The following is a 23,831-nucleotide window of genomic DNA, read 5'->3' as shown; positions in this document are numbered from 1 at the left end:
TTGACGACAAACCTAGTTGAGGGACTAATGTGTTTGTGAGAATTGCAGGATAACACAGGTAGAAGTCCCTCATTGATTCGGTTTTCCTACCAGAGATAACCCCTAAAAATGTATGAAGACATTGAAGTCAAAGGTGGTATATGAAGACATTCACATTGAAGACTATGACAAGAGAAGACATCGCATGAAGCCTATGGAGCTCGAAGACTTAGATCTTTCGTAGTTCTTTTTCTTCTTTGTTGAGTCATAGGAACCACCGTACTGTTAAGTGGGGTCCAAAAGAACCATTCAGAATGACCGAAGTGATGCTGAAACAAAACCTATGTCTTTGAGTGAAGACTATGAGAGCGAATCTTGTCCAGAGTCGGACAAGTCAGCTTTGCTTGTAGCCCAAGTAAAGTTGCCGTGTGAGTTTGAAATCTGACCGTTGGAACACGTGTCAGTTCCTTAGTGACCCAGGGTCATTTCGGACAAATCAGGTCGGGTTGCCTAGTGGCTATAAATATCCCACCCCCTACAACCATAAACGGTTGGCTGCTCAGAGTTAGTGTACGGCTTTTGTCGTTTGAGAGCAACCCACCTCGAAGCATTTGAGAGAGAATTCCTCGTGAGGATAAAGCCCTAACCACCCAAAGCCAAAGAGAATTAGGCATCACTTAAGTCTTCTTGTCTGTGTGATCTGAAGACTTATTACACTTGAGGACTGTGCATCCTCCAGCCGGTTAGGCGTCGCATTCTGAGCATCCAAGAGACATTGTGGATCACCGGTGAATGAAGTCTGTGAAGGTTTGGGAGTCTACCTTGAAGACTTACCAGAGTGATTGGGCGAGGTCTGTGTGACCTTAGCTCAAGGGGAATACGGTGAGAACTGGGTGTCATGAGCTGTGTGTTCAGGACTGGGTGTCCGGGACTGTGTGTCCTCAGGTTTAAATACCTAGCCGCCCTAACCAGACGTACAGTTGTCACAGCAACTGGAACTGGTCCAACACATCATTGTCTTCAACAAGTCACTGGTTTCATCCTTCCCTTCTCTTTACGTACTGTTACTCCTTGTGAAGACATTGTATGATTGCACTATCTTTTATCTTCACTGAGTGACTGCGTGTTCTGTTTGGCTTCATAATTTCTTCCTACTTGATCCTTACTACATTGCTGCTCTTAGTCATTGTGCTTTCACTCTATTGAATACTTGACTATGGCTTTCCTAGTGTAGTCTACCTTCCGCTGCTGGGTAATAGGTTTATTTCTGTCGTTTGTCTTCATAACTTGCACGTTTTGAAGACTTCCATAAAAATCACCTATTCACCCCCCCCCCCTCTAGTCGATATAACGCACTTTCACGCGGCGGCCGGAGGTGGAGGTACGGCGGCTCGGTGCCCGGAGCTGGGGAAGAGGCGGCACGGTGAGGCGCCCCGGCGCGGCCCGGTCGGGTGGAGGAGAGGGCCAGCCCCGGGCCTCGCGGGCCGGCGGTGGGAGGCGGCGCGGTGAGGCCGCATGGCAGCCTGTGATTCGTCGGGCGGCGGCAGCGCGCTTTGTCCGGCCGGACCGGACGTGTCTGGCGCGGCGCGAGGTGGTGGATCTAGGGTTTCGGGGAGAGGAGACGAGAATTTTGAAGGGGGTCTATATATAGAGGTAGAGGGAGCTAGGAGAGTCCAAATGAGGTGCGTTTTTCAGCCACGCGATCGTGATCGAACGCTCTAGATGATGGAGAGGGTTTTGGGCCAAATTGGAAGAGTGTTGGGCTGCAACACACACGAGGCCTTCTCGGTCCCTCGGTTAACCGTTGGAGCATCAAACAAAGTCCAAATCGTACGAAACTTGACAGGCGGTCTACCGGTAGTAAACCAAGGCCGCTTGACAGGTCTCGGTCCAATCCGCAAATGTTTAATCCTCACACACGAAAGAAAGGTAGAAATGATCACCGGAGGAGAACGGAGCGCCGGAATGCAAAATGGACAACGGGGAAAAAGCTCGCATGCATGAGACGAACACGTATGCAAATGCAATGCACATGATGACATGATATGAGATGCATGACAACGACAATAACAAACGGAGACAAAAACCCGAACCCGAGAAAATAAAATAACTTAACGCCGGAAACGGCAAGAGTTGGATTACATATTAGGTAAATCATATCCGGGGTGTTACACTACCCAAGAAGTTCCCTCCGGTAATGGTATCAAGGACATATCTGTGCCAAGGAATAGCACCTACATAAAAATTGCAAAGAAGAATAGAAGTAGATTGCTTCCTAGTAGATCTATTTTGAGCATTGCAAATTATATACCAAGCGTCTTTTAGGTTTTCTCCTTCCCTGTGCTTAAAATTAAGAACTTCATTTTCGGAAGACAACGGAGAAGATAGGGGACTAGCCATAATGACAAGCAAGCAATCCAATACACAAGCGAACAAGAAACGGGCGAAAAGAGGCAAATAGAGAAAGAGAGGGAGGACGGAGAGAGAGAGGGCGAATAAAACGGCAAGGGTGAAGTGGGGGAGAGGAAAACGAGAGGCAAATGGCAAATAATGTAATGCGGGAGATAAGGGTTGTGATGGGTACTTGGTATGTCTTGACTTGCAAACGCGGCACAAGTGACTCGTTGTCGGGAGCCAAATCTTGACTTGTCTTGCGCGAACCTCCCCGGCAACGGCGCCAGAAATCCTTCTTGCTACCTCTTGAGCACTTGCGTTGGTTTTCCCTTGAAGAGGAAAGGGTGATGCAACAAAATAGCATAAGTATTTCCCTCAGTTTTTGAGAACCAAGGTATCAATCCAGTAGGAGGCCACGCACAAGTCCCTCGCACCTACACAAACAAATAAATCCTCGCAACCAACGCGATAAGGGGTTGTCAATCCCTACACAATCACTTACGAGAGTGAGATCTGATAGATATAATAAGATAATATTTTTGGTATTTTTATGATAAAGAGAAATAAAAGATGCAAAGTAAAATAAATGGCAAAGGAAATAACTAAGTATTGGAAGATTAATATGATGGAAGATAGACCTGGGGGCCATAGGTTTCACTAGTGGCTTCTCTCAAGAGCATAAGTATTTACGGTGGGTGAACAAATTACTATTGAGCAATTGACAGAATTGGGCATAGTTATGAGAATATCTAGTATGATCATGTATATAGGCATCACGTCCGAGACAAGTAGACCGACTCCTGCCTGCATCTACTACTATTACTCCACACATGACCGCTATCCAGCATGCATCTAGAGTATTAAGTTCAAGAGAACAGAGTAACGCTTTAAGCAAGATGACATGATGTAGAGGGATAAACTCATGCAATATTATATAAACCCCATCTTGTTATCCTCGATGGCAACAATACAATACGTGCCTTGCTGCCCCTACTGTCACTGGAAAAGGACACTGCAAGATTGAACCCAAAGCCTAGCACTTCTCCCATTGCAAGAAAGATCAATCTAGTGGGCCAAACCAAACTGATAATTCAAAGAGACTTGCAAAGATAATCAATCATACATAAAAGAATTCAGAGAAGATTCAAATATTGTTCATAGATAAACTTGATCACAAACCCACAATTCATCGATCTCAACAAACACACCGCAAAAGAATATTACATCGAATAGATCTTCACAAGAGAGGGGGAGAACTTTGTATTGACATCCAAAAAGAGAGAAGAAGCCATCTAGCTAATAACTATGGACCCGTAGGTCTGAAGTAAACTACTCACACTTCATCGGAGAGGCTATGGTGTTGATGTAGAAGCCCTCCATGATCGATGCCTCCTTCGGTGGAGCTCCGGAAAAGGCCCCAAGATGGGATCTCGTGGATACAGAAAGTTACGGCGGTGGAATTAGGGTTTTGGCTCCATATCTGGTAGTTTGGGGGCACGTAGGTATATATAGGAGGAAGGAGTATGTCGGTGGAGCAACAGGGGGTCCACGAGGGTGGAGGGCGCGCCTCGGGGGTAGGCGTGCCCCCCTACCTCGTGCCTTCCTCGTTGATTTCTTGACGTAGGGTCCAGGTCCTCTGGATCATGTTCGTTTCGAAAATCATGTTCCTGAAGGTTTCATTCGTTTGGACTCCGTTTGATATTCTTTTTCTGCGAAACCCTAAAATAGGCAAAAAAACAGCAATTCTGGGCTAGGCCTCTGGTTAATAGGTTAGTCCCAAAAATAATATAAAAGTGTACAATAAAGCCCAATAATGTCCAAAACATAATATAATATAGCATGGAACAATAAAAAATTGTAGATACATTGGAGACGTATCAGTTTCTTCACTTGAGCAGCAACTGGCTTGCTGTTCTTCTTGAAGTTCCCTTTCTTCCCTTTACCCTTTTTCTTGAAACTGGTGGTCTTGTTGACCATCAACACTTGATGTTCCTTCTTGATTTCTACCTCTGTGGCTTTTAGCATTGCGAAGAGCTCAGGAATCATCTTATCCATCCCTTGCCAATTATAGTTCATCACGAAGCTCTTGTAGCTTGGTGGAAGTGATTGAAGAACTCTGTCAATGACACTATCATCAGGAAGATTAACTCCCAGCTGAGTCAAGTGGTTGTGGTACCCCGACATTCTGGGTATATGTTCATTGACAGAACTATTCTCCTCCATCTTGCAGCTATAGAACTTATTGGAGACTTCATATCTCTCAATTCGGGCATTTGCTTGAAATATTAACTTCAACTCCTGGAACATCTCATATGCTCCATGACGTTCAAAACATCGTTGAAGTCTTGGTTCTAAGCCGTAAAGCATGGCACGCTGAACTATCGAGTAGTCATTAGCTTTGCTCTGCCAGGTGTTCACAACATCTAGCGTTGCTCCGCAGCGGATTTTTCACCTAGCGGTGCTTCCAGGACGTAATTCTTCTGTGCAGCAATGAGGATAATCCTCAAGTTACGGACCCAGTCCGTGTAATTGCTACCGTCATCTTTCAACTTAGCTTTCTCTAGGAACGCATTAAAATTCTACGGAACAACAGCACGGGCCATCTATCTACAACAACATAGACATGCAAAATACTATCAGGTACTAAGTTCATGATAAATTAAAGTTCAATTAATCAAATTACTTAAGAACTCCCACTTAGATAGACATCTCTCTAATCATCTAAGTGATCACGTGATCCATATCAACTAAACCATGTCTAATCATCATGTGAGATGGGGTAGTTTTCAATGGTGAACATCACTATGTTGATCATATCTACTATATGATTCACTCTCGACCTTTCGGTCTCAGTGTTCCGAGGCCATATCTGCATATGCTAGGTTCGTGAAGTTTAACCCGAGTATTCCGTGTGTGCAAAACTGGCTTGCACCCATTGTATGTGAACGTAGAGCTTATCACACCCGATCATCACGTGGTGTCTCGGCACGACGAACTGTAGCAACGATGCATACTCAGGGAGAACACTTATACCTTGAAATTTAGTGAGAGATCATCTTATAATGCTACTGCCGAACTAAGCAAAATAAGATGCATAAAGTATAAACATCACATACAATCAATATAAGTGATATGATATGGCCATCATCATCTTGTGCCTTTGATCTCCATCTCCAAAGCACCGTCATGATCACCATCGTCACCGGCTTGACACCTTGATCTCCATCGAAGCATCGTTGTCGTCTCGCCAACTATTGCTTCTATGACTATCGCTACCGCTTAGTGATAAAGTAAAGCAATTACATGGCGATTTCATTTCATACAATAAAGCGACAACCATATGGCTCCTGCCATTTGCCGATAACTATGTTACAAAACATGATCATCTCATACAATAAAATTTAGCATCATGTCTTGACCATATCACATCACAACATGCCATGCAAAAACAAGTTAGACGTCCTCTACTTTGTTGTTGCAAGTTTTACGTGGCTGCTATGAGCTAAGCAAGAACCATTCTTACCTACGCATCAAAAACCACAACGCGGTATAGTGATTGATTTTTGATCTTCAGAAAGAACCCTGTTCATTGAATCTGATTCAACTAAAGTTGGAGAAACTGACGCCCACCAGCAACCTGTGTGCGAAGCACGTCGGTAGAACCAGTCTCGCATAAGCGTAATGTCGGTCTGGGCCGCTTCCTCCAACAATACCGTTGAATCAAGAATCAACTAGTGACGGCAAGCAATATGTATATACCCATGCCCACAACTCCTTTGTGTTCTACACGTGCATATAACATCTACGCATAAACCTGCCTCGGATGCCACTGTTGGGGAATGCAGTAAGTTAAAAAAAATCCTACGCACATGCAAGATCATGGTGATGCATAGCAACAAGAGGGGAGAGTGTTGTCCATGTACCCTCGTAGACCGTAAGTGGAAGCGTTATGACAACGCAGTTGATGTAGTCGTATATCTTCATGATCGAACGATCCTAGTACCGAAAGTACGGCACCTCCGCGATCTGCACACGTTTGCTACGTCTTGAGCTTGCGTTGGTTTTCCCCGAAGAGAAAGGGATGATGCAGCAGAGTAGCGTAAGTATTTCCCTCAGTTTTTGAGAACCAAGGTATCAATCCAGTAGGAGGCCATGCTCAAGTCCCTCGTCCCTGCACAAAGCGATAGCAACTCGCAACCAACGCGATTAGGGGTTGTCAAGCCCTTCACGGTCACTTACGAGAGTGAGATCTGATAGATAGAATATTTTTGGTATTTTCGATATAAAGATGCAAGGTAAAAAGTAAAGGCAAAGTAAATAGCAAAACAATATTAAAGTGATGGAGATTGATATGATGAGAATAGACCCGGGGGCCATAGGTTTCACTAGTGCCTTCTCTCAAGAGCATAAGTATTCTACGATGGGTGAACAAATTACTGTTGAGCAATTGATAGAATTGTGCATAATTACGAGAATATCTAGGCATGATCATGTATATAGGCATCACGTCTGCGACAAGTAGATCGAAACGATTCTGCATCTACTACTATTACTCCACTCATCGACCGCTATCCAGCATGCATCTAGAGTATTAAGTTAAAACAGAGTAACGCCTTAAGCAAGATGAGATGATGTAGAGAGATAAATTCATGCAATATGAAATAAACCCGATCTTGTTATCCTCGATGGCAACGATACAATACATGCCTTGCTGCCCCTTCTATCACTGGGTAAGGACACCACAAGATCGAACCCAAAGCTAAGCACTTCTCCCATGGCAAGAACTACCAATCTAGTTGGCCAAACCAAACAGATAATTCGAAGAGACTTGCAAAGATAACCAATCATACATAAAAGAATTCAGAGAAGATTCAAATATTATTCATAGATAGACTTGATCATAAACCCACAATTCATCGGTCTCAACAAACACACCGCAAAAAGAAGATTACATCGAATAGATATCCATGAGAGAGGGGGAGAACTTTGTATTGAGATTCAAAGAGAGAGAAGAAGCCATCTAGCTACTAACTATGGACCCGAAGGTCTGAGGTAAACTACTCACACTTCATCGGAGAGGCTATGGTGATGTAGAAGCCCTCCGTGATGACGGCCCTCTTCCGGCGGAGCTCCGGAACAGGCCCCAAGATGGGATCTCGTGGATACAGAAAGTTGCGGCGGTGGAATTAGGTTTTTGGCTCCTGTTCTGATCGTTTGGGGGTACGTGTGTATATATAGGAGGAAGAAGTACGCCGGAGGAGCAACGAGGGGCCCATGAGGCAGGGTGCGCGCCCTAGGGAGGGCGCCCCCCACCCTCATGACCGCCTCTTTTGTTCCTTGGAGCAGGGTCCAAGTCTCCTGGATCACGTTCGGTGAGAAAATCACGTTCCCGAAGATTTTATTCCGTTTGGACTCCGTTTGATATTCCATTTCTTCGAAACACTGAAATAGGCAAAAAAACAGCAATTCTGGGGTTGGCCTCCGGTTAATAAGTTAGTCCCAAAAATAATATAAAAGTGGAAAATAAAGCCCAATATAGTCCAAAACAGTAGATAATATAGCATGGAGCAATCAAAATTATAGATACGTTGGAGACGTATCAACGTTCGGCTCGGTGACGTCCCACGAACTCACGATCCAACAGAGTGTGGAGGAAGAGCTTCGTCAGCATGACGGCATGATGACGGTGATGATGATGCTACCGGAACAGGGCTTCGCCTAGCACCGCTATGATATGACCGAGGTGGATTATGGTGGCGGGGGGCACCGCACACGTCTAAGAGATCAATGATCAACTTGTGTGTCTATGGGGTGCCCCCTCCCCCGTATATAAAGGAGTGGAGGAGGGGGAGGGTCAGCCCTCTACTATGGCGTGCCATGGGGAGTCCTACTCCCACCGGGAGTACGATTCCCCCTTCCATGTAGTAGGAGTAGGAGAGAAGGAAAGGGAAGAGAGAAGAGAAGGAAGGAGGGGGCGCCGCCCCTCCCCCCTAGTCCAATTCGTACTAGGCCTTGGGGGGCGCGCGCCCTGCCCTAGGCAGCCCCTCCCTCTCTCCCCTAAAGCCCATTAGGGCCCATATACTCCCCGGGGGGGTTCCGGTAACCCCCGGTACTCCGGTTAATGCCCGAACTTACCCGGAACCATTCCGGTGTCCAAACGTAGTCATCCAATATATCGATCTTTATGTCTCTGCCATTTCGAGACTCCTCGTCATGTCTGTGATCATATCCAGGACTTCGAAAAACCTTCGGTACGTCAAAACATATAAACTCATAATACCGATCGTCACTGAACGTTAAGCGTGCGGACCCTACGGGTTCGAGAACTATGCAGACATGACCGAGACACGTCTCTGGTCAATAACCAATAGCGGAACCTGGATGTTCATATTGGCTTCCACATATTCTATGAAGATCTTTATTGATCAAACCGCATAACAATATACGTTGTTCCCTTTGTCATCGGTATGTTACTTGCCCGAGATTCGATCGTCGGTATCTTAATACCTAGTTCAATCTCGTTACCGGCAAGTCTCTTTACTCGTTCCGTAATGCTACATCCCGTAACTAACTCATTAGCTACATTGCTTGCAAGGCTTATAGTGATGTACATTACCGAGAGGGCCCAGAGATACCTCTCCGACAATCGGAGTGACAAATCCTTATCTCGATCTATGCCAACTCAACAAACACCATCTGGGACACCTGTAGAGCACCTTTATAATCACTCAGTTACGTTTGACGTTTGGTAGCACACAAAGTGTTTCTTCGGTATTCGGGAGTTGCATGATCTCATAGACATAGGAACATGTATAAGTTATGGAGAAAGCAATAGCAACAAACTAAACGATCATCGTGCTAAGCTAACGGATGGGTCAAGTCAATCACATCATTCTCTAATGATGTGATCCCGTTAATCAAATGACAACTCATGTCTATGGTTAGGAAACATAACCATCATTGATTTAACGGGCTAGTTAAGAAGAGGCATACTAGTGACATTCTGTTTGTCTATGTATTCACACATGTACTAAGTTTCTAGTTAATACAATTCTAGCATGAATAATAAACATTTATCATGATATAAGGAAATATAAATAACAACTTTATTATTGCCTCTAGGGCATATTTCCTTCACAAAGACAACACAACACCAATATAGCTAGCATGCCCATGAACCCTAAACATGAACATGAAACACACACCAATCTAGATAACATGCACATGAACACTTAGCAAGAACATCAAAGACAACAACAATATGGCTAGCATCATGAACACATTGCTGCGCATGAGCATTAATCGTGAACATCAAACACAATCTACCATGCCCATGAACACATTCTACATCATGAGCACTAAGCACACACGAATCTTGCATGCCTATGAACACTACTAAGCATGAACATCGAACACAGCACATATCAAGCATGCCCATGAACACATTCTACATCATGAGCACTAAGCACACTCCAATCTTGCATGCCTATGAATACTACTAAGCATGAACATCAAACACAACACCTATCAAGCATGCCCCATAACACATTCTACATCATGAGCACTAAGCACACTCCAATCTTGCATGCCTATGAACACTACTAGGCATGCACATCAAACATAGAGCAAAGCATGAATACTACCTTGCCTATGAACAATACTGCAAACGAAGAGATCGAGATTCGATTCGATTGGAATCGAATCGAATCAGATCAGATCGATTCGAATCGATTCAATGGCATGCTGATGATGAAAACCCTAATCTACACATCTACGAGCAAAGGGAGATTTTTGGTTCTTACCTGAGCGGGTGGAGCTGGAGCGTACGTCGGCCGGGAAGAAAACCCCGGCGAGAAGGAGATGGCGGGCGAAGAGGAGGAGCCGCCAATGCCGACGGTGCTCATGCCCTCGCACGCGGTCAAGGAGGATGGCGTCATTGTCCATGGGCCTTCGGCGATGCCCGGAGAAAACCCTTAGATGGGGGTAAAGAAACCGCCCCCACCCAACGGGGCTCCAACGGCGGGGCGGGGCAGCCACCACCGGCAATGCTACCAAACCCAGTACCACGAGGTCCGGTAACGGCGACGGAGCCAGAGCGGTCGGCACCGCATTAACCGGACGAGGTGGCCTGGTGCAGATAGGAGACGGCGCGTGTAGAGCCCGCATGAGATCGACCCCAGAGTTCGCCAAGCCGGCAACCCACCGTTCATGGATGAGCTTGTTGCCGGCGCTGATGAGGGACAGCAGACGACGCGGCGACATGTGACTCATCGAAGTAGAGGAGAGGAGAGAAGAGCAACGGGCGGTGAGAGGAGTAAGAAAGCATGGTGTGAAAGAGAGCGGGCAGTGACACGAGAGAGAGGAGTTATGAGCCGTCGGGTCTGTCTCCCCGCTTCCCGAGGCGTGTAGCGAGGAGCCACATGTGGCCGCGCTCAGCCTAGCTATGAAGAAATTGCCGATTCGGCACTAGCTCGCAAGCCTGGCGCAGCACTGCTTTAAGTTTCGTGCGGGTCAGGATATGGTGCAGCCCAGTCAACCAAACAGCTGGTTTCCATCCCGCGCGGGCCTAGTTGGCCCAAATGCAAGCAAGCGTCACAAACAGCTCCACTGCAATTAACCAGTACACACTGCGTATAACGGAAGCTAGCAATCTGGAACACAACTGGCGCCATGTTTGTGGTTTACCATTGCTTTGTTCTTATCCGTCTCGACGCAGTGGGGTTCGCTCCGTTGCCTGGCTCTCGATGTCTTTTTTTTTAGACAAACTCGCAAAGCTTTTATTCATCCGTCACAAATGTTTACAGGGACGAAATCCAAATTTCCTGGGTGACCTAACCAGACATGGCGGCCAAAACACAGGGATAACGCATGCTTTGCAAGCTTGTGAGCCTCAACATTCGAGGTCCTAAACTCATGATTAATCAAACAAGAAGAAAAAACTCTAGAGCGGTCTATTATTTCATGTATCACGGCTCCATATTATGCACTTGTACCTCTCTTGATTGCTTCGACCGCCACTTTACAGTCCGATGCCACTGAAATATCATGGAAGAGCAGGTCCTCAGCAAGGGCCAAAGCTTCACGAATCGCCAAGGTCTCCAACATCTCTAGATCATCAACATTATTGAAACGGATCACCGACGCTCCTTGGTACTCCCCGCTCTCGTCTCTGCATATGGCCGAAACCGTCCCAAAACCACCATGTCGCGCAACAGCCGCATCAACATTGATTTTCATGTGATTTTCAGGCGGAGGGATCCACTGATTCGGTCTAGGGGCCGGTGCCTTCTTCTCCTTCTCTGGCTTCTCCAAAAATTGTAGCTCCGACAGGTAGCTTGATATGAAACCATGAGTTGAAAAGGGTGTTTGGAAAATCCCCTCATGTATTAACTTCCTCCGTGCAGCCCAAATCGCCCATAGGGTGGCGATCATTGTGACAAGCTCGTCCTTCGGTAGAGACTCGAACATGGAGAATAACCACTCTCTTGCGTTGTCGCTTCGGTTCATAGACATATGCTGCACCATATCCTCATTTGACAAAGCCCATATGCTCCTGGATAGGGTGCAATCCAGAAGTGAGTGGCGCCAGCTATCCTGCGCCCCACACACGCCGTAGTTATCCGCCGTGGACATGTTTCTATGTTGTAGCAAGTCTCCTGTCGGTAGTGAGTGTTGGGCAAGTCTCCAAGTGAAAACTTTGAACTTCGACGACATCTGTAGCTTCCATAAGGCCGACCAACTCGACATCAGACCCCGAAGATTGGAGGTATGCTCTCCTTCCTCTAACCATGCTTCTCTTCCACTCTTTATGCGGTATATCATTTTGTACGCTGTCCTGACAGAGAAAAGGCCTCTCGGGTCCTCGGACCACGCCCAAAAATCATCAACTTGACGGGTGCAAATGGGAATCCTCAGGATAGCCTCGGCATCCATTGGAGCAAAAACTTGCCTGGTCAAACCTTCCCTCCAAGAAGCGGATGATGCATCAATTAAGTCTGAAACTACTTCTAGAGGGTTATGGATCAAGGAAGAAATCGGCCTCATCATACCTGCCCTTGGAATCCAATTGTGCGGCCAAATATTGGTCGAGCGCCCATCTCCTATCCGCATAATCGCACCCATTTTCATTATGTCCCTTCCATCAACAATTGCTCTCCATATCTGTGATGGGTGTGAGCCCAACTCTGCCTCAAAGATGGATGAGTTGGGGTAATAAGCCGCCTTTAGAATGCGTGCACTCAAGGAGAGCGGCTCTGTCAGGCACCGCCAAGCCTGTCTAGATAGTAGAGCCAGGTTAAAAACTTCCATATCCTTAAAACCAAGACCACCCAAGTTTTTGGGGTTTGTCATGACGTCCCAAGATACCCATGCAGGTTTCCTCCTCCCATTTTTTGAGCCCCACCAAAATTGCCGAATAATTGACGTTACACTATCACATAGACCCCTCGGGAGGCGGAAGCAAGACATAGAGAAAACTGGTATGGCCTGTGCAACTGATTTTATCAACACCTCTTTACCTGCTGCTGACAATAGTTTCTGCATCCACCCCTTCACTTTTTCCCACACTCTATCCCTCAGATAACGGAATGTGCCATTCTTTGACTGACCAACCTCTGTAGGCATCCCCAGATATTTTTCGCTAAGGGACTCATTCTAAACATGAAGGATGTTTTTTACTTGGTTCTTCAAAACCTCGGAGCACCCTTTGCTAAAGAATATTGAGGACTTGTCAGTGTTGATTCTTTGGCCGGATGCGTCGCAATAAGTACGAAGTAGGTTTGATACCGCATTCGCTCCCTCCACACTAGACTTAAATAGCAACAGGCTGTCATCCGCAAACAGAAGGTGATTCACCACAGGAGCTGTGGGTGCCACCCTCACGCCACCAAGCACCGATGACTGAGAACTATTTTTTAAGAGGCACGAAAGGCCCTCTGCTGCCAATAAGAATAGGTAAGGGGAAATGGGATCTCCCTGCCTTATACCTCTGGATGGTTTAAATTGCTCCAACTTTTCTCCGTTGAACAAAACCGAGAAACACACTGATTTTACCATTCCCATTACAATACCAGTCCATGTTGAGGAGAAGCCCAATTTCACCATGATCGCATGTAGGTAAGCCCACTCAACCCTATCATACGCTTTCATCATGTCTAGCTTCAAGGCACATAGACTATTTGTCTTAGATTTGTTCCTCTTCATGAAGTGCAAGCATTCATAAGCACAAATAATATTACCTGTGATAAGTCTCCCAGGCACAAAAGCAGACTGTTCTTCGGAAATAATATCAGGCAAGATCTTCTTCAATCTGTTGGCAACGACCTTCGAGGCGATTTTATATAAGACATTGCAAAGGCTTATTGGCCTGAACTGAGATAAAAGGGTCGGACTAGCAACCTTTGGTATCAAAACTAACACTGTGTCATTGACTCCCTCAGGGCTCTCCTCCCCTTTAATGATCCGCAAAACCACCGCTGTCCCTTCATCACCGCATAGGTCCCAATGTCTTTGGTAAAAGTGGGCCGGAAAGCCGTCGGGACCCGGGGCTTTGGTCGGGAACATTTGAAAAAGTGATGTCTTCACCTCAGCATTCGAGTAGGGCGCCTCTAATGTGTTGTTCATCTCCTGCGTAACCTTGTGGGGTACATGCTGAAGCACTTCCTCCATTCCGCTCACTCCCTCAGACGTATACAATGTCGTATAGAAATCTTGGACCATGTTCCGAAGTTCGGCCGGATCATCTGTCACCACGCCAAGGGAGTTTGATAATGCTCGAATCATATTCTTCTTGCACCTCAAGCTAGCCCGCATATGAAAAAATCTGGTATTTTTATCCCCCGCTGAAAGCCACTCTAGCCGAGATCTCTGACGCCACATGAGTTCCTCCCTGTGGAGAAGTTCCACTAGCCTCTCGTTAAGTTTCAGTTCAGCATGTGTCGGGCCAGTACGAATTGGATCGCCTCGCAGTTGCTCCAGCTTTGCCTTGATCTCCTTCATTTCCTTCCGAACACTTCCAAACGTATCTCTGTCCCACGTTGCCAGGTCCGTACTAATCCTGAGAAGCTTATCCCGAAAATCGCCCACACCATAACCCGGTGCAAGAGTACTCCAGCTGTCAGTTATCTTCTCCGTCCATGCCTCGTGCGACTCCCACATGGTTTCATATCTGAACATCTTTCTCTTCATTGTATCATGTTGAGTTCCATCGAACCTCAGCAGAATCGGGCCATGAGCTGATGTGGATCCGTCTAGGTGATATAACGTAACTAGTGGAAACCGAGCTGTCCAGCTAGCTGAAGCCAAAGCCCTGTCAAGGCGAACTCTACAATAGTTCCCTCCTGTAACCTTTTTCTCAAAAGTCCAGGGCCATCCCTGATAGCCAAGATCCATGAGCATGCACACGTCAATAGCATCCCGAAAAGCTTGTATTTGCGCGTTACTTCTGTCCGCGACTCCATCGTGCTCTTCTGGAAGTAGCACTTCGTTGAAATCGCCAAAGCAAAGCCATGGCAAATTGCTCATAGTACTAATTCCCTTAAGGATATCCCAGGTCTTGTGCCTTAAGTGTGTCCGGGCCTCCCCATACACACAAGTGATGCGCCAGGGATCCTGACCCGTTTCTGTGACCCTAGCATCAATGTGGTACACATAATCTCCCAAAATTTCAACTTCACAATTGTTATTCCAAAACATACCAAGTCCTCCACTCCTCCCTTGACTGTTTATTGCATACGAATTGTCAAAACCCAAAGTTCCAGCTAAAGCTTCTACACGTGCACCACTTAACTGTGTTTCAACAATGCATAGCACGGCAGGGGTAAACTTCATCGCGAACTCGCGAATCTCTCGAACTGTCGCAGGTTTACCCACTCCACGACAGTTCCAACAAAAGGCACTCATTGGGCCCGGCGGTCCTCCTCTAGGGAGTCCGCCAACTTCTTAACAGAAATATTGAAACCTTCTTGACCAGTGGTCACCAATCTTGTTCATTTGGGATCTCTTTTCGGGGGTGGGCTGATCACTGAGCTGCTCCCCGCAGGCACTAAGGCGAGCTGATCAGGTCCCAAGTCAGACCCATGATTGGTAGCTGGAGCGTTGCTGGCTTGCCCTGTTCCACTGGCCCTTTTACGGGAGGCCTCCTCCATGTCTGTATCTTGAGCCGGTTCTAGCTGATCTTCATCATGTGTCTGGTTCTCCCCAGCATCCCCGTCGAAGCTGTTATTGCCTGGGTGCTGCCCTCGTCCCCCCATGCGTCCACCTCTTCGGCCACCGTGACGGCCTCGGCCACCACTAGGCCCTCTGCCAGTTCTCATGTACCAGCCCGCCCTCAGGTCTTTGAACATCAAGGCCGAGGGTGGATGCAAGCCTGTCCCATGTTCTTTGAAGAGATGACCCAGCATCCCACAAACTGTGCACCAGTCGGGCAGCTTCTCATATTTCACCCGATAGATCTGGCGCTTCCCTCCCCTCACCATTGACACAGCATTCTTCAGAGGCTTCGTCGCATCGATTCTAACCCAAACACGATGGAAATTTCCAGCAAAATCCTGTGAAGGAGGTTCAGCAAACAAAACTTCTCCAACCCTGGCAGCAAGCGGTTCAATGAGGTGAGCAAACAAGTCGGGGACGTCATGGATCTGGATCCAGATATCAATTGTATCCAACTTGATAGTAGTCGGTTTCGTCACCCCATCATATGGTTTGATAATGATAGCATCTCCCCTGAAGTGCCAAGGCCCTTCTTGCATCACCCTCTCCCAATCACCCAGGCAAGAAAATTGGATAGTGTACAGATTATCTTCCAAAGGCCTGAATCTGACCTCCTGTGCAAGGTCCCAGGCAGATCTCATATTGCGAAAAAACCAAGTCTGGCTGTAGGTTTTCACAGAGTTCACCTTCGCGATAGCAACCCAGCGAGCTGCGTCTTCAGGGATGTCAGCCTCGTCGAAAACTACGTCGTCCAGATCCTCTTCCTTGAGCCCCAGCTCTTGCATCATCTTCTCTACGTCACTGACCCCGGTAGCCCTAGGGTTTTCTTCGGACGCCATGTCTAAATCTCACCCGATGGGTCAGATCAGGTCGGGAACAAGGGAACCCTAGGAGCACCCCTCTCTCGCAAGCCAGACCCGTCCCCCAACAAGGGCAGCGAGGGCGAGCCGAGGAGGTTAATTGGCGACAGCAGGGACAGCCAAACTCCAGTCGGCGGCGGAACGCCTCGGAGAAAACCTAAACCCTAACGAGAGGGAAAACCTACCTGGCTCTCGATGTCTGGCTCCTTGCCTGGGCGCGGCTGATGTTTTCTGGCACGGTTGTTCAACTCCCCAACCAAAAACTGCAGTGTTCCAAGCAAAGCTTTTTCCCCTTGAACTGTCCTGCAGCAATTCGTCAGCTGAAAAACAATTCATGGCCAACTGGAGTTATACGTGACAACTCGTCAGCATGGTTCAGCTGTTCGAACTGCAGCAACAAACAACATTTCCACCATGACAGATATTAGGGCAGAAGAACGCCTTCGAAAAGAGTTACTACTACTTTCCCCCATCTCCCCCTTCCATTTGTTAGATCAAAAGTTATTGAAATCCATCAATCGGATTCTCCACCAAGCTCTACATGTTACATTCTTGACCAGTAAGCAAGACCTTCTCCCATAAAAGTTACCATCGACGCAACTCTACACGGTTGCCCTCAGAGTCCTCGATCCTATAGCAGCGTCTATTAAAGGACAAAAGGAAAGTGTGGGACACAACAGCATGAGGCGAACCAAGCTGCATCTACAGCAATCTTCAACCAAACTAATGACATGGTCCTCACGAGGATCATGATAAGTAAAACGAGCATATATCTGCTTCTAATGCCCATTTTCACGGGCCTCCTCTTCATCCGCATCCTCGAAACGCTGGTCATTGATTTGAAGCTGCAATTATAAATAACAACATTAGTCGGTCACTGGCACAAAGTAGATCTAAACTCGTCTTCACTCTTATAAAGCTCTGAGTAGGTTGCGGTATGTTCACCCAGATTGCCTATCAAGTTGCCAGGAAATCAATCACCACAAATATCATATAGTCTTAGCACAATCTTTTGATTACTTGATTAAATCAATGTGTATTCATATATTTTTATTTGCACAAAGTTAAGGACTAGATTGAACCACAAATAACTCATGCAACAAAATAATCTATAGCAATGCAAGCATTTTAACTTCCATACCAAGGCACAAGTTTTTAGCCACTCCCTCCGATCCAAATTACTTGTTGCTCAAACAGACGTATCTAGCACTGAAATACGTCTAGATACATCCGTTTGAGCAACAAGTAGTATGGATCGGAGGGAGTAATAATTTTAGAAGTTGCAGTGGATCATACAATATAATATGCCGGTATCAACGACTAACTATAGTTTCATAATACAAAGTGATTTTTCTTTTTTACACTAATATCTAGTGATTCTAATTAAACACACGTGCTCAAAACCATGAAACATGAGCTCTATAAAATCATGCTACTAATTGTCTTCACGGCGAGTTAAACTCAGATATACCACTGTAATGCGGACCATGGTCAACACGGGTTACGCATCTCAGATATTGATCATTACAAATATAACAGCATCAATCCCGTCAAAGCATACCTCAAGTACTGAAGAACTGAGGTCATCTCCACCATTTTGACCTATCGGGTTGGGAATAAAAAACTCAGGGTCGATTCCTGCATGAAAGGTAAGAAGTCAGAGCTCTGCTCAGACAATAGCTGAAAATGTAAATAAAATGTACTGTGAAAACTTACCATCAACCATGTGTTCATCTTCATCGCCATGAATCCAACCACCATTGGTCATATCCCCACCATGGAACAAGTCACTGTCTTCATTTTCTTCTGGAGTTTGAAAGAACACACACATTTTAGTACAGTTCTTCTGAACATCAGTTTTCAAGTATTAACTGCAACTCAAATTACTTACCAGCAGTAGGATCAGGGTTCAGTTCAGCACAATGGCAGAAGGCATTAAAAAGTGAATCTACTGAACTTCTGTCAAGGATATCAAGCATGAATTTTTACGAGAAGGTGAACGCTGCTTTTATAATTCATAGCAAAAATGTACAGGGAGTTAAATAAAGTGTCGAGCCTACAAGTTATTCTCCCGGGTCACTGTGGCACTGAGTTACAAGAATGGTGTATGTCTGCTCGAATGATTTCAACTGAATGATGTTATCCAAAGAAACATCCAAGATTTAGGGTTAGTTGGGCTTGCTAGTGTATGTCGGGTGATGCTTATTTTAAAAGCTGCCGTGGAAACTAATTCTGGCCCGGTTCTTTTGGCAGTTTCCCCAGAATCTTGAGAACCGACCCTCCACCCAGCTTCTCCCAGAATCTTGAACCCATATATTTTTCACAATCCTAGCTAGTTAGGATGTAAACAGCTAGGATTATCAAAAAAATATGAGTTCAAGATTCTGAGAGAAGCTGGGTGGAGGGTCGATTATCCAGATTTTGGGAGAATCGGCCAAAAGAACTGGGCCTCTGTTATCCAATGCTCATTCCTCTCATATTCGCACTGCATTTTATGTTATCCAGAACATATATATAACAGTTTGCAGCTTAATTCAGGAAAAAATAACAAATCCAAAACCGATGAGATTGTCATAAACCACTCCATTGCAAAACAGGGCTCTTAATTTGCACTGCATAATGCACCCAGGAACTGATTAGCTCGCAAACTGCTTTAAAAAATATAAGAGATTTATCTATATGACTAGTTCACTACATAGTTTTATCCATATTACTACTATGTTCCATCCATGACTTGATTTCCCGAAAATAGGAAATGATGGAAACACAATCAGAATGCAGTGTTCCCCATCAATGCAAATGAACTTAAAACATAACTGACAAACTTCAGTGATAAAAACAGAAAGATTTGAATTCCATATGTCTGCTCTACAACTAATTGCTTAACTGGATAAGTCACTGGAAAAACAGAAAGTCAAAGCGTCACTGTTACAGTAAACAATGGAAAAATGGAAATTTACTGCAAAAAAAAAAAAGAGGGCAGCCTAAATCAGTCCACTGGTTTTTATGTTAACAGTGAAATCAGAGAAAATGGCATTGCAAGATAAAAGCATCAGCCATAATGTGCAAAAATATATGAAAATTTTAGAAGGATACGTTGGGCAGCATCTGCCAATATAATACGCATCTCAGAGATTTTTGGTAGCTGTGAGTCACCACCTGCTTCAGAGTCAAAATCACCATCCTCTTCATCAGAGTCAGCTTCGGCTTCAATCTATAAATATAAAGAGGGGTGTTACGCATTAGAGCTAATAGCGCTAAAAAAGGAGATTATTGCTAGCTAGCTACTGAACAGTGACCACAAAGATCGAAATCAGAACCAACCAAAAATCAGTATAAATGTAGTAACAAACTTACGTTTTTACCAACACTAGATTTATTTTGCATACAGACAGAACTAGTTTTCTTTTTAAAACTTCAATCATCCAAACACTAGGGCTGATACAAGTCCTAAGACACTAGCAGCGGACTAACAAATAGGCTGCAAATGGCAAAGTCAATGAGAGATAACACAGGTCACTGCTAACTATCAAGAAAAGAGACAAAAAGGCTGCAAATAGCGAAATCAATGTGAGATAGCACTGATCACTGTTAGCTATCAAGAGAAGAGACACAAAGCCTGCATTCGGTGGTCCATGTGCATATTACAGAGAGTAAATCCGGGTCAAGAACCGTGTGATGTTGAATTTAGTCCACTCCAACCACAGAACTATATGAGCTGAGCTGCGTTTTAAGTAACTAATTTGGTCAACCACACGATTCAGCCCAATCAATTTTCTCATGCTTAACATCCCACTGAACCAAGTGACATTCCAAAGGCATAATGGTGCCAAACAATGCTTTATGTTACATACATGTCACTATAATTATCAAATATCAAAATAAATATAATGCATGTCAGCATGTGACACAAATCTTACACTAAATGACTTATGTGCCACATTAAATTGCCCACGACCTAAATCTCCTTATTCCTCCAAGCTACAACGCACTAATATAAACGAAACGGCAAACAAAGCTTTCTATGCTCAAATGAGGCCCCTGACATGCGTGTTGTGTGCTGACTGCTGAGGGAACTAACAATACAGCCACCAAAACAAACTGCGGCAAAAAATACCAACAGAACATCAGGGCCAGAAGACTGATCCAGGTCGGTCGAAGCACACCCCAACTTCAAACAAGCCACAAATGTTAAAACATGAAATGCAACTGATCAACTGTTTTTCCCAAATTAGTCACCAAAACCACAAAATTCAAACAGGGCGGTTGTACCCTCAATCACCTGAGTGTAGAGGCACGGCGAGGGGTACGCCTCCGGGTCGCGCGACACTGCGTGGAGCGTGATGTCCAGGAAGCCCACCGCGTATCCTTTGCCCTTCTCCGCCCCGCTGAGCCAAATCACCCTCCTGGGAACAGAAACGCAAACGGGCAAGAAAAGTAAGGCGTCGGAAGAGATGGCCGCGGTGCCGGTGCGGCAGGAGGGCGCCGAAATCCATCGGCTCGCTCTCTACCTGGTGGTGATGAAGAGGGTTCCCGGGGGCTCCGGCGCGCGGCTGCCGAGGGCGACCGAGGCGGCGCGCTCCACGCACACGAGCTCCTCGCCGGCGGCGTCGTCGAGGCGGGGCGTGCCGTCTGCCGCGACGTCGGTGAAGCGTTTGAGCCCTGGCGCCATGGGGACGGTGGCGGGGATGAAAGCAGAGAGCTAGGGTTTCGGGCCTTTGGAGCGTGCGAGATTTAGGGATTCTTTCGAAAGGGTTTAGCGGTTGCTCCAGTGGAAGACAGCTTTGTATCCGGACCGCGCCATACGCGGGTCTCCTACGCATAAACTCTGGGGCCAGTAGGCAGTAGCATGGCCCAAGCAGTCCGTTATAAAGGCCCGCAGAACGGACCAGAATGCAGTTTCCGAATTTTACCAACAGAAAAAAAAACTGCATTCATATAAAAAAACTAACAGCTGCCAGGATGTTCTTTTTCTTTTTATGGTCATACGTGTCTCATTCATATCATGAAGAATAAAGTATAAGTCACGTAAAAACCGATATGACAAAACTGAAAAGATAGCAGAACATCTCCGAGCTTAGTACCCAGCTGCCAAGATGTTCATTTTTATTTAGGGGATCCCTTTTATTAGCACTAACATGGAATACGTCAATATTAAATATGTTTGATACAAATGCTGCTGAATAATAAAAGATACATAAAACTAATCAATTGTGGCGACGTCGTTCCTGAATTCTCTTGAAGGAAGTTTCTTTTTTTGTTTGTGAGGGGGGGCTCTTGACAGAAATTTCTACCCCGTGTGTTTAACGGAAGAAACCCCCGGATTCCTACGAACTACGGTTCGTCGGGTTGAAGAACTATATCATGAGACAACGGCTGCTGATAATAGAAAATGATGTATTGGATTTAGAGCAAGTAGTAGTCATGTGTGGTATTCAGTCGAGCAATTAATAATATACACTTACAAGACATCACTCCTTGGTACAACTTTTGCAAAGATCAAAATTTCTAAGGATCTATAATGGATTTTGAAAAAAAAAACAAATCATTACACATAATCATGCTTGGAAAAACGAAAAAAATCATTACACCGAATCTGCATTACCATTGTACCTTGTCAGGCGATCACATGAACATATCTGCATCAAATCCATACACGCAAACTACATATGATCAAATGAACCCATCATCTCAATATGCTAAAGACAAGTGTTGGATTAAGCCTCAAGACTGCATTTCTATTTTAGTGATCAAAGATCACATTGAGTCCATAGATATGTTAATACTATCAAAAGGGTATGATGTTGAGATGTTGAGTTCATTGCTCAAGTGCTCAAACTCCAAAAGCCTCAGACAAATTCCCAAATTTCCACTATATCACAAACCAAAAGTTCAACTCAGACTCACCAAACCCATATACACCGGAGTCACCGAGTCACGTTGTTATAGCCGATGTCCTAAACCCTTCAACCTCACTGAAGAGCTCTTGTCAACCTTCTGTTGCCTATTAAAATTCGTTTGGAATGTACGAACTGTCTCAGTCACCAAAGTGTGGAAAGTGCTTAGGTCATTACAACTGGGAGCCACCGAACAATTTCATCAGGAGTCACAGAAATGTCTGAACTTTGAATCTTTTGTATTGTTCGGTCCAACCGAGTGTTTTAGTCGGTCTGACTGAAATGTGCTAAAAGGTGAGCGACAATCACATTTTCTGTGATGCCTATATATACCCCCACCCGCTTCATCATTGTCTCTCAAAGCATACACATTACACATCCATATTTCAGAGAGAGAGAGAGAGTTCTCACTCCTTATGTTGGTTTCAAAGGGATTCCTCTCCAACCATTGATCCTTTATTTCTAGGCATATCATTATTTTCCATCCAAATCCTCTTCTACAAGAAAGCTAAAATCTATGAGATAGTGTTTAAGTGTTGAGGAGATTATCTTTTGAAGCACAAGAGTAGGAGGTTTATTATCAACAAACACCATCTATTACCTTTTGAAGGGTGGTGCCTCTTTGATTGGATAAGGTGTGCTTGGGAGTCTTCAAATCGTGTGAAGAAAACCAAGAAGTTTGTTAGTGCAAGGAGATCGTCTACTTCGTAAAGATATACCCGATTGAGGCTACCCCTTCGTGGGTGTAAGCCATGATGGGATAGAATGTTGCTTCTTCGTGGACTCTTCGTACGTGTGAGCCATGGTGGGATAGGCAATGTTACTTCTTCATGTACCATTCATGGGTGTGAGCCCTTCGTGGACTCGATTCCTCCGTGGAATCTGAAGTCGTAATCCTTGTGACTGAAGCCTCCATCAACATTAACGTACAATAGCGTCAGAACCACGGGTCAAAAATCCTCCGTATCAACCATTGTTTGCGATTGTCCTAAACTCTACTTAAAGTGTTCTTTTGATCCCAAGCTCATATGCTCACTCATGAACAGTAAAATCAAAAACACATAGTATAAAAAAATCAAAAATCAAATTTTATTTTAGTGATAAACATTGATGAAAGTTTCCACTGCGTGCAAAAATTTGTGATAAAATGACATTGTGGAAATGCGGGCAAAAGAATCAATGCTCCAAAATGCTTCCAACAATAGTCTTTTTGAAGCATCAATTTTAATTTTTTTCCCCACATTTTCATGAATGTCATTTCGTCACATTTTTCCATGCAATGAAAACTTTCATCAATGTTTATAATTTTTTTAGAATTTTCTTTTCTTTCTTTTTTTACTATTTTTTATTTTACTATTCATAAGGGATCATATGAGCTCGGGTGCAAAAACTCTACGTCCCAAATTGCACATGCATGATCTTTACTTTCCGCTCCCAATACTCTAAAAATGCATTTATAGTGTGTACTTGTTGCTATCTAGCTTATGCCAAA

The 23,831-nt window shown here is 45.1% G+C and overlaps 1 protein-coding gene across 1 annotated transcript; it reads right to left on the bottom strand.

Annotated features, from left to right (window-relative positions):
* Positions 1–16,884: 16,884 nt before the first annotated feature.
* LOC119285123 (chloride conductance regulatory protein ICln-like) lies at positions 16,885–21,267 on the bottom strand. The gene is made up of 7 exons (XM_037564341.1): positions 20,954–21,267; positions 20,725–20,848; positions 19,539–19,656; positions 18,334–18,393; positions 18,159–18,248; positions 18,004–18,080; positions 16,885–17,287 (listed from the first exon to the last, which is right to left on the bottom strand). Exons 1-7 carry the CDS (start codon positions 21,112–21,114, stop codon positions 17,222–17,224), a joined length of 696 nt encoding a protein of 231 aa, XP_037420238.1. The 5' UTR covers positions 21,115–21,267; the 3' UTR covers positions 16,885–17,221.
* Positions 21,268–23,831: the final 2,564 nt, after the last annotated feature.

This window comes from Triticum dicoccoides, chromosome 4A, assembly GCF_002162155.2.
Source record: "Triticum dicoccoides isolate Atlit2015 ecotype Zavitan chromosome 4A, WEW_v2.0, whole genome shotgun sequence".
Classification (NCBI taxonomy): domain Eukaryota; kingdom Viridiplantae; phylum Streptophyta; class Magnoliopsida; order Poales; family Poaceae; genus Triticum; species Triticum dicoccoides.
This window is presented reverse-complemented; position numbering and strand designations above follow the sequence as displayed.

Bases quoted from the DNA above. Each gene is read 5' to 3' on its own strand.
- LOC119285123 (XM_037564341.1), bottom strand. From the start codon at position 21,114: ATGGCGCCAGGGCTCAAACGCTTCACCGACGTCGCGGCAGACGGCACG. The intron at 19,657-20,724 runs GTGATTGAGGGT...TTATATTTATAG, and splicing joins CGCCGTGCCTCTACACTCAG to ATTGAAGCCGAAGCTGACTC. The intron at 18,081-18,158 runs GTAAGTTTTCAC...CCTTTCATGCAG, and splicing joins AGATGAACACATGGTTGATG to GAATCGACCCTGAGTTTTTT.